Genomic DNA, 11,107 nt, shown 5'->3' on the forward strand with positions numbered 1-11,107 from the left:
TTTTTCAGTTGTTTTTCATCTAATATAAGGGTGCGCTGACCACGGGCTGCGTCCTGGCCTTCCTGTTCCTGTCCCCCCTTGTCAATTATTTGTATTGTTTTTATTGTCTATTCATGTTTTTTTCTTGGAACGGGTCGTACAAAACTAAATTTCGTATCACCTTCCCTGGTGCATATGACAATAAAGAGATTCTGATTCTGATTCTGATTCTGATTCTGTAGTGACCAGGAAGGACTTGGTCCACCTGGTGAAGTGGTTTGACAACAGTTAAAATGGTACAAGATGAATGGTCAGACTGTAATATTAGTCATCTGATTTTTAAATATTGTGTTTTGTATCAAATATTTGCAAAGTCCTTATATTTCTGGCTGTTGAAAATGACTGGGCCCTTTATACTGTAGTAATATTTTCATTAGTCCTTTATTTTTGTGATTTGACTGTATAATGATAATTCAAGGTTCTGTCATGTTAAGATGTTCTAAATAAATTTATTCAATCTTTACAATATATTCATTGTATTAAGTTTCCATATCAATTTATACTGTTATTGAATGCTGTTATTGTGCTGTACTAAAAGGGAAAGTGCTGAAGATAGGTGTGCATGCTGATAGTTTACATAACAGGATCATATGGACAGCACTGAATGGTACCGACTGTTACACTTGAAGATAGAGACAGGACACAGAACCGGTCAGAACTGGTTTCTTTCTCCAAATAAGGAGACCGACGGAAGACCAACAAAAGACAAAGAGAGAAAAACATCCGAACTGCATGGTCTTATCTGACTTGATTAACTACAGCACATCCACATAGCTCCTATTGGTGGAGAAACCTTGTTTGGAGCAGCCTTTGCCAATCAGTGCTCAGAAGTTGCGCAAGAACACCACATGGCTGTAAAGGGTTAAGGTACTGACCATTGAAGTGTGTGTGTAAAAAAACTGTATTTAAGCTTTGAGCACTGAGGTGTTCCTCAGTGCAGTTCTGAATGTAACCATTGTTCTGCACTCCTTGCTGCAAGTAAAACTTTTAAACTTTGAGATCTCGTATTTGATTCTTTGTGTGTTAGGAAACTGGGGTATGAACTAACAGCATATTTTACAGTCCTATCTAAAAGAAAAAGTTTCCTGACATGTCAAGAATTCACCATTTACATTAGTGGCTCTATTGCTTTCTACTGAAAGTTCTGTTTCTGCTTGGAGTTTCATAACTACTTACTTCAAGTTTCATACTTGGAGTAAGTATGCTGTCATACTTACTCCAAATGACAACATCCAGCAGAAAATACTTTTTTTTAGTCACAAAACAAACTCAGAAAAAAGTTCCTCGTACCTACAATATCTATTGATGTTTTGCTTTGCTGCCTTTTAGCCGTTTGACAGCATTTTCCAGCTAGAAATTGGAGATTATAATTAATATAAACATCACCAATTTCACCCAACAGCCCACAATAGACTGTTGTACTTCCATGACTCATCCAAATACCTTATCTTGTGACTTCAGGTTTTATAATACAGATTTTCCTGTGATCCGAACTATAGGAGCCTAAATGCTATTTTTGTTGATAAGTATTTGAAACATAATTTAAGTTGATATGTGAAAAAAGATTGTTGTTAATTATGATAAAAAAGAGGTTATTTACCTTATTTACAGGTGAACAGTTCATATTAATAAGTTAGTACTTAATTCATTTCACTTAAAAATGTGTGGAGGTTTTTAGGTTTAAAAATCGCACATGTAACCTTAAATGGGAGGGAATGTGTGGGTGTGGTTGACATAAAGCAGTAAGTCAGGTCAGTGTCATGAGTGGAGCCACACAGTTTTTAGACCTCTTTCTTTGCTCTTTACTTTACCTTTAGAGATTTTTTAACTGTCTTTGGCTCTTGATTTTTTATTTTCCTAATGCTGGACTGTTGTATTTTGCCACGTGTGGAGTTTGGTTTTTGTCGTTCAAGTGGATAACGAGGGAGGAGAGCGTCAAGTTCATGGCTTCACCGATTAGGAAACTACACGAACCTTAGCAGACAATTCAATCTAACACACAAATATATATAAAATTAGATTAATATTCCATGATGCTAAAACATTAAAGCTGATCAATATGTTTGGTAATCAAACCAGTTTCAAGGAAGTAGACAGAACTCAGTTCTTTTTCCACCAGTGTGTTGCAGAGTTACCTCTTCACTGTCCACCAGTCCAACCAATCGCTCGCAGCTGCTGACATAATCACTGACACGGCTGTAGGGCAGCCAGTCAATCATGGCACCGTCATACACCACATCTCCACTAAAGAGCAACTTATTGTCTCGATTGTGAAGGCAGATGCTGCCCCTGGAGTGACCAGGCATGTGGAGCACGGTCAGCTGTCAGTCGCCCAGGTTGATGACCACCTAGAAGAGAGGAGAAAGATTCAGTTGTGTATATTTTAAATTACTACTGTTTATTTGCCTGTTTTGAAGCTACGTGTATGTCATTCATTTACACAAACGCTAATGTCGTTTAACATCTACATAACAATAAAAATTATATTAGGGCAAATCTGCCAATATTCCGAAATCATGAAACTAAATACTATGCAGGGCTAACATGCTGTACGAAGAGATATTTACTACCATTGTTGTGCAATGTGTTTGAAGATGCTCAAAATAGACTTGGGTCAGGCCGACACTGGCACACGCTTAGGCTCTTTATGAGTTTCAGATCATAACATTTCCATCATAACAAAACTATTTTAATAATTTTCCTTAATTGTTTTCAAAAGTCACCTCATTTCTGCATGATATCCAGAGTCTTGACATTCAGTTTATCGGTGGTTCCTCACACATAGGGCATGACTGTGACATGCCAGGGTTTTAACTGCACTGCAGCAGTGGTTCTGACACAGCAGAACAAGTCCAAGTATTTGGCTGGTGCTGCAGAAATTGCACCATACTGTACTAAAAATACTTAAAAGTCCTGTGTCTAGTTTTTAATACAGGAGTCACCAACAGGAAGTGCACTCACTGCCTGATATTACAGTATATTTGTATTATATGCCAAAACATGGTCGACTCCTAAGACGTGGCTTTTCACCAAAACAATGACATTATTACACCATATAAAGGTAGCAAGATTGTCAGTTTACTGATGTTGCGATGGATGTGATGTGACTCTATGAGTGACGGATAAATCGGTACTTCCTTCCCAAGTGTAACTGAATACATCATTCATCTGCATGGACAAAAGGCTCATGCAGCTGCTTTACCTCCACTGTCGCATATTTGATTTGGTTTGTGTCTTCAATTGTGGGACAATAGACTGACAAAAGTCAAACAACTGTCTCTAAAGACTCAAGAGCTAAGAGACATTTATTCTAGTTGGCAAAATGCTTTAACTAATGGATGTAAAAGTGATCAATGTGTGCTACTTTACAAGGCTGGTGGTGTTGAGGTTAAGTATTTTTTTATGGTTTTAAGTTACAGCTCTCCTCTGGTATAGGAATGCAGATGAGAGCAGTTACATGATGGTCTGTGTTCAGATCAGCTACAGTCCTGATTCTGAAGGGCTAAGGGCTACTCAATGAAAAACATTATCCTGTTTAGTTGAACACAATACTGGTATACTAGCAGGAATTATATGTCCCTCTTGTTTTAGTTTTTACAGCCATCTGCTGGCACCTAGTGGAAGAGTGTTTGATTGTTTTGCCTGTCACTGCTGCACGACTAGATGAACTAGGACAAACTAGGACTAGATGAACTAGGACAAACTTTGCTAGTACAATATTGCTAATGATTAAACTAATCATGTCAGAATAAAAATATTGCCATAAGAACTACTAATACATCTAGCTATCCAGCTTTAAAGACTAAGCTTTGTTCATTTAACATATGTAGTGGATTGTGGTTGACATAACTAAAGCAGGTGTCAATTGTGCTGGAGCACTGAAGGACTGAGTACAATAGTACTCCAAACAAGAAAACTGAAAGAGGTCATGCAGATGAACATACTATCATATTTGCTTCATGTAACCCAGAAACATTTTATGATTCTATGGAAGAAATCAAACATATTCCCAGTGATTGACTACAACAAGCTGCTCTACCTCTCCATCCCTCATTTGGCAAGTCATTTTTGGTTCCCCGCCAAATTCCTCCAGCTGCTCTCTGTGCCTGTAAATTCTCCAGTGGGAACAGAGATGAGCATAGTAATGTGCTGCAGCCATTAAATCATCAATAATGTATCCTCCCTGATGTTTAGCACCAGTCAAGTACATTAAGAACACTTCATGATTACATCGCCTATCGCATCCTTCATTCGTTTTACCGCAGGTGGCGCTTTAGCCCTATTGTGGGCGTTGTAAAGAAGGTTGTACTCATTTGTACGCCGACTTTAGCGATCTTGAAAGAATCAGTTTCGGTTTTAGCTATAATATATTCGGCAGTTTGTTGCCTACTGTAGGTGCAATGGGTCGAGTACTGCTTAGGAGCACTCGGTGTTATTAACCAGTCTCAAATTAATAACACAACCAGTCTCGTTAAAGTTATCTTTAATTATTATTTTAACCTACTAATATAGCAATAATGTATTACTTGGAGTATTACACATATACTATAATCAATAGTATTAATAACAACTAAACATCTGAAGGGTTTTTAGAGATCTTGGCAAATTGGGTGGCTTCAATGAATAACAACAGTTTACAAAAATAATCAAAACCAGGAAGTTCAGGTCGTCAGTGATTAGCTGCAGGTCAGCACAGTGTTGTGGATATTTTAGATATTGTTGGCTATTATTAATTAGTTGTAGTGACCTAATAAATGAAATTGACATAAAATTGTGACACATAAAAAGAACGAATTACGTTAAACTTACAGCAAAAAGTTCGTCGCAGAATATCCTGCCCGTTTTTTATATCTATGTATTTAATAAATAACTAGCGTCTTCGGAGCGCAATAAGATTTTGGTGCGCGAGCGGTGGCACGGTTCGACACGTGACCGGACTACACCAATAGGGTAGCAGCTTTTGGTAAACAGAAAAGCAAGATGGCTGCCTGCAGAGTTTCATCTAGCAGTACCAAAGAAGAAGAAACTCACCAAAAATGAGTAAAACAATGAAATCATCAGGACATAAACAGTGTATTTAGGCACATAGCCTCTGTGAAGCACAGAAAAATTCAGTTTTTCACACTCGCACGGTGAAATACGTACAAGAAGGGTCTACAACGGTGGCTCGGGTTGAGCGGTGAGTGTCGATACGTAGCTGAAAACTACGAACACTGCCTGGATTTGGAGTTTGAAAGCATTCCCGAGAACGCTGCTTTCCATCTCACATGCTACCAGAGGTTTATTGACAAGAGTGCAATTGCTAAAGTGAAGAGTCGTCTCGAGCGTGAAAGAGAGAGAGGAGAGGATACGGAAGACCGCTCAAGAAGTGAGACCATCTCATCAACATCGAGCAGGACGACACCGAGACCGACAAAGAAACCAAGATCCAGGTCAGGACTGCCCATCGCGAGCTCTGGCCCCGTCCTTCAAGCACGAAGAACAATGAGGCAAATAGACGATAAGGTGAATGTTCTATGTTAAGTCATTTTGATCAATAAAAAGAAGTAATCAATGACAAGTACCATTTGTTTATTCATTCGTTCATTTATTCGCTCCTAACTAAAAACAACACTGATCAACCATAAAACAAAAAAATTATTAAACTGCAACGTGTCACATTCTTCATGATCACACGGCAGGTCTTCAACAGTATGAACAGATTGTACACCCTGCATTACAGTCATACAGTGACATTGATCCCTATGTGTTATGTACAAGCTGAGGTTTTTGCCCACTCCTGTAAGATCTGCATTACGATGTCCTTTTTCTTGCATATTATGCACGTGGCTTGACGGACGGGGCCAGAGCTCGCGATGGGCAGGCCTGACCTGGGTCTAAGTTTCTTTGTCGGAATCGAAGTCGTCATACAATATTATTCAAATGACTAGTGTTTTTTTTTTGTTTGTTTGTTTTATTTTGGTGTTGTAAGCACCGCTTTCCGTGTCTTTTTGTTGCTTCCGCCTGCCTGTTGTATGTGTCTGTATTTTGACATTGGTTATAATAGTTCTAATAAAAAATGTTATTTAATTGGAAATTACAAGATTGAACCCAGTTATCAGGGTAAGTGTACAGAATGCATATTGATGAATAAAACACTTTTAGTTAAAATTATTAAGTTGGATAAGTGAACAGAATGCTCATAATCAAGTTCACTCATTTCATTGTGAACTTGCACAGTAAAGTTGAAACAACTGTACAGTCTTGTTAACTCACAGAAGGCAATTTAAAGCTTAACAGAACTTAAAATAATGATTTAAATTTTGACAACAGTGAAGACTTTGCTGCGGACAGTGATGACAACATGGATGGAGAAGCAAACTACTGAGCCAACAGCCAGAGTATGCTGAAGTAAATGATCACTGTGACTTTTCTTTTTATAAAAAGCTGTAGATATGTTTTTCTTTTCATTAGAGCTCAGGTCAGCCTTTTCCTTAAATATCTAATGTAAAATAAGAAATGTCAAACTGTGTGTGAACTGGCAATAATTTATTCAAAATAGATGTATTTATTTTACAGCCTGCAGCACATTTCCACAGGTTGAAAGGCACATATTGTTGATGATACAAAATGCTTAGTCATAAAATAAAAACACAGTGATCAAATAAAAAGGGCTATATATCACAAAGTCAGAAAAGTCATTATTTTGGGAATTCTGCGTCCCATTCCCATGGTCCTCACCAGACACGTAGTGCTTTTGTCTTTCAATAGAAAAAAATCAATTTTCTGTCCAGGCAGATTTTAAGAACAACATATTCACAAAGGTTTGATGGAACCATAAACACAACTGGTAACTTCCAATACTGATAGTTTAAGTAAATCCAATGGTCTGACACAAGTCTGTGTTAAACACTATGACAGCATTTTCAATTCAGTTTTCACAAGCACTAAAAATGAAGAACCTGACTGAGGGGAAAAAACACTGTTGGATCAGATTAAAGAGTTTTCGTTAACAATAAACAAAATAAATTAATTGGTTTGGATGTCTTACTGGAAATAATGCTTAACATTTTTAATGGCGCTTAGTAAAAATAAGGCAGTCCAGATGAAGTATTCTCTAGATTGATGAAAATCTGACAACTATTTGGATATCAAATATCCTCAATTCAAAAAGCAGCCTTTCTGTAGTTGAATGTATCCAAATGTGTTGGTCTACACAAATTGCATTGTTTTACAACAAAAAACAAAACCTTGCTATGACTTTTCATGCCCTACATTTTCACCAATCCCTGCTTCGTCCACATCTTTAACCACATTTTCAACATGATGTCCTGGAGCAGCTCCTGCATTGTTTTCCTTTTCAATTGAAATGTCCAAATTATTTCCATTGAGATTTCCAGGAGCCATGTTCTCACCTGTTTGTACGCTATTGCCGTAATGGCTTACCTCAACTTTCATTAAGAACTCGTAGTACAGTAGGTAAAACACAGGCGTGACGATACCGACAACCAGCATAATGACCACTGCCGTCCACCATCTCATACCCCAGTCTGCCCCATAGTAAGGGTCTTTTCGTTGAACTGGCTTGTACTCTACTTCTGCCAGCAGCAGCTGCTGCAGTGTTAGGGAGGAAACTACCTCATTCAGGCTGCTCCGAGGAGGGCCGGTGGATTTTACCAGACGCTCAATGTCCTTGTCCTTCTCCAGGAGAAAACCTTCTACACTGTCCGTAGAGGACGAAGAGTCTGTGGAGAACTCAGAAGGCAGCGAGGGAACCGGTAAGGTCTGAGGCAGTCGCCTGGCACCTGTGGGTGTTGGAGGCTTAAGAGGACCAGTGCTGTGAGTCTCAGTCAAGACACTGAAACGCTTCACAGGAATCTTTACTGAACGCAGGGCAAAGAAGTCCTGCTCTGTCAGGAGGTTGTTGGCATGCTTGATATCTGCAACCTAGAAAACAGGAGAGAATTATTTGATTTAATGAAAAATATTAATAAATTTAATTTGTGATGAAGATCTGATTTCTGAGGCAAAAACTCAAGTTTTAAGGAAAACTGGTACTTTCTAAAAGGCTAAATCTGTAACCAGGCAACACACTTAAAACTCTTTTTGTTAAACAATTAATTTAAACAACTTCTGACAGTCATCAAAATGAACAGGTTAATTAATTTGTGAAGATTAATCTGACTCAAATTTTAAATAACAGTCCTGATTAAAAACAGCTACACTGTGATTTTATTTTAATTAATCGACAGCCCTAGTAAAAAAAGAGAGAACAGCTAAAACAGCTAAAATACTATATAATATTATATCTGACACTAGAGCTAATAGACATGGGTGTGACAGTCTTCACTGTAAACCTTTTGCCTGGAGGTCATTTTATCTGATGCTTTTGAAATAATTTAGGTATAAAATTATCACTAAATTTTTATGCTTATATAAGTACAGTGTAAGATCAAGTTACAGTCTACCTCGTGGCTGAGGCTGATGTGGTTGAGCAGCTCTTGCCTCACCATTCCTGTCTAAGAATTTAACCAGATGCTGGCTGCTCTTTACACTAAAAGGCTTTTAGCTAGAAAACTGCACTTTTTAGGCAGTATGCCAGCAGTAGGATCCTTGATTGAATGAAAATGGCATGTTCCAAGGTCGCGACATATTAATATACAGTGCCTATCATAAGTTTTCACCCCCTTGGATGTTTTACCCTTTTAGTGCTTTCATAAATCAATCATGGTCAATAAAATTTGGCTTTTTTAACACAAAAATTTATTGAAAAAACTCTTTAATGTCAAAGTCAAAACAGATTTCTACAAAGTAATGTCAATGAAATAAAAATATATAAGCAAATATAATTGTTTGCATAATTAATCACCCCCTTCCAGTCAGTATTTTGTAGATGCACCTTTGGATGCAATCACAGCAGTGAGTCTGTGTGGATAAGTCTCGATAAGTCTTGTACATCTGCCCACAGCAATTTTGCTCCATTCTTCCTTGCAAAACCGCTCAAGCTCTGTCAGGTTGCGTGGGTATCGGGCATGAACAGCCCTTTTTAAGTCCAGCCACAAATACTGTATAGGTTTGAGGTCTGGGCTTTGACTCGACCATTCCTGTGTAGCTTTTGCAGTATGCTTTGGATCATTGTCTTGCTGGAAAATAAATCTTCTCCCAAGCCGTAGTTCTCTTGCAGACTGAATAAGATTGTCCAATCTTATTTCAGTGTATTTTGCAGCATTCATTCTGCCCTCTATCTTTACAAGCCTTCCAGGTCCAGCTGCTGAGAAACATCCCCACAGCATGATGCTACCACCACCATGCTTAACAGTGGGGATGGTGTGTTTTTGGTGATGTGCAGTGTTTGGTTTCCGCCAAACATGACGTCTTGTCTGATGGGCAAAAAGCTCGATTTTGGTCTCATCAGACCAAAGAATCTTCTTCCACTTGACCACGTGCTTTTTGGCAAACTGTAGTCGAGATCTAATATGACTTTTCTTCAACAGTGGCTTTCTCATTGCCACTCTCCCATAAAGCTTTGACCGGTGAAGAACCCGGGCAGCAGTTGCTATATGCACAGTCTCTCCCATCTCAGCAGCTGAAGTTGTAACTCCTTCAGAGTAGTCGTAGGGGTCTTGGTTGCTTCTCTCACTGGTCTCCTACTTAGTTTACGAGGGCGGCCTGATCTAGGCAGATCCACACAAGTGCCATATTCCTTCCATTTCTTGATAATGGATTTCACTGAACTCCGGGGGATGTTCAATGCCTTGGAAATGTGTTTGTATCCATCCCCTGAATTGTACTTCTCAATCACCCTTTCCCTGAGATGCTTGGAGTGTTCTTCTGTCTTCATGGTGTAATTGTCGCCAAGAATACTGATCCACCAGTCTGGACCATTCGGACACAGGTGTTTTATACCTCAATCACTTGAAGCACACCCACACCACTCAGGTGATCTTCATTTCACTAATTGTGAGACTATTGGCAAGAATTTGATGGACCTCTATTGAATTAGACCATTAACTTAAAAAGGGGGTGATTAATTATGCAAACAATTATATTTCTTTATATATTTTTATTTCATTGACATTACTTTGTAGAAACCTGTTTTCACTTTGACATTAAAGAGTTTTTTTCCAATAAATTCTTGTGTTAAAAAAGCCAAATTTTATTGACCATGATTGATTTATGAAAGCACTAAAAGGGTAAAACATCCAAGGGGGTGAATACTTATGATAGGCACTGTACATATTATTTTAAAATACATTGCAGCTCGTGCCTTGAGCAACTATAATAAATTGCCCTTGAGGCATTTGAAAAAATCTCTGAGGACATTGAGTTTGAGTACCCCCGGTAGAGAGCAATTTAATGCTCAGAGAAGCGGGGTGCAGGATGCTACAATGATGCATTTCCCCTTCTATGTTTATTTCATTTGGCTAAACTAACTAGCCAAATAGATGTTATGTCTTAAAGAAAAAAAACTGCTGCTTTTTCTTACCTCACTTCAGAGTTGCAGAGTATTTTAAACACTATCGGTTGAATCAACAAACAGACTTACTGAACAATGGTACTGCAGAGCAATGCTGTTCAGAGTGTCACCCTCCTGGATGTCTCTGCTCAGGAAGATAATATCGTCAGTCCTCTCTCTGGATGTGCTCCTCCGTTGACGCTCTTTGCCACGAGGCCGCAGCTCATAAATCTCACTGTCCTCCTCTGACAGGTCATTCTCTGAGCCATTGTTTGCAAATAGATACACATGATCGCCATTGGCAGGCTGCACCATGGTGGCTGACTGGAACCCATAGCGCTGGCTTCTACTGGACATTTTTCACTGTATTAAAAGAAAAAAAACAAAGCTAGACCTGAATCTTTCAGGATTCATGTTCAGGAGGCAAGTGTTACCACAAATACACATTTAGATGACGTGTCAGAGCTTGTTTATCTGCATTTTAAAAGGTGTGATGTGACAACTTATATCTTGTAATATCTTGTAATAATAACACAGTAGGGTATGAGAAGGGCTGAGCCACTAGGGTACAAGCCAGCCACTAGGGGACAAGCCAGCCACTAGGGTACAAGCCAGCCACTAGGGCACAAGCCC

At 38.7% G+C, this 11,107-nt stretch overlaps 1 protein-coding gene and 1 long non-coding RNA gene across 2 annotated transcripts in view; both read right to left on the reverse strand.

Moving 5' to 3' along the window:
* LOC112486391 (uncharacterized) lies at positions 1-2,654 on the reverse strand. Its single transcript, XR_003048825.1, has 2 exons — positions 2,175-2,654; positions 1-244 (listed from the first exon to the last, which is right to left on the reverse strand). It is a non-coding gene; the product is annotated as an uncharacterized LOC112486391 (long non-coding RNA).
* A 3,896-nt stretch (positions 2,655-6,550) lies between these two features.
* LOC103397196 (lysM and putative peptidoglycan-binding domain-containing protein 3-like) overlaps positions 6,551-11,107 on the reverse strand; it is a 9,438-nt gene continuing 4,881 nt past the window's right edge. Inside the window, exons 2-3 of the mRNA XM_008335419.3 lie at positions 10,565-10,837; positions 6,551-7,965 (exon numbers count right to left, since the gene is read on the reverse strand). Of these exons, the coding sequence (XP_008333641.1) occupies positions 7,273-7,965; positions 10,565-10,831 (960 nt within the window). The 5' untranslated portion in view covers positions 10,832-10,837 and the 3' untranslated portion in view covers positions 6,551-7,272. The remainder of the gene's footprint in view (positions 7,966-10,564; positions 10,838-11,107) is intronic.

This window comes from Cynoglossus semilaevis, chromosome W (assembly GCF_000523025.1).
Source record: "Cynoglossus semilaevis isolate Cse_v1.0 chromosome W, Cse_v1.0, whole genome shotgun sequence".
In the NCBI taxonomy this organism is placed as follows: domain Eukaryota; kingdom Metazoa; phylum Chordata; class Actinopteri; order Pleuronectiformes; family Cynoglossidae; genus Cynoglossus; species Cynoglossus semilaevis.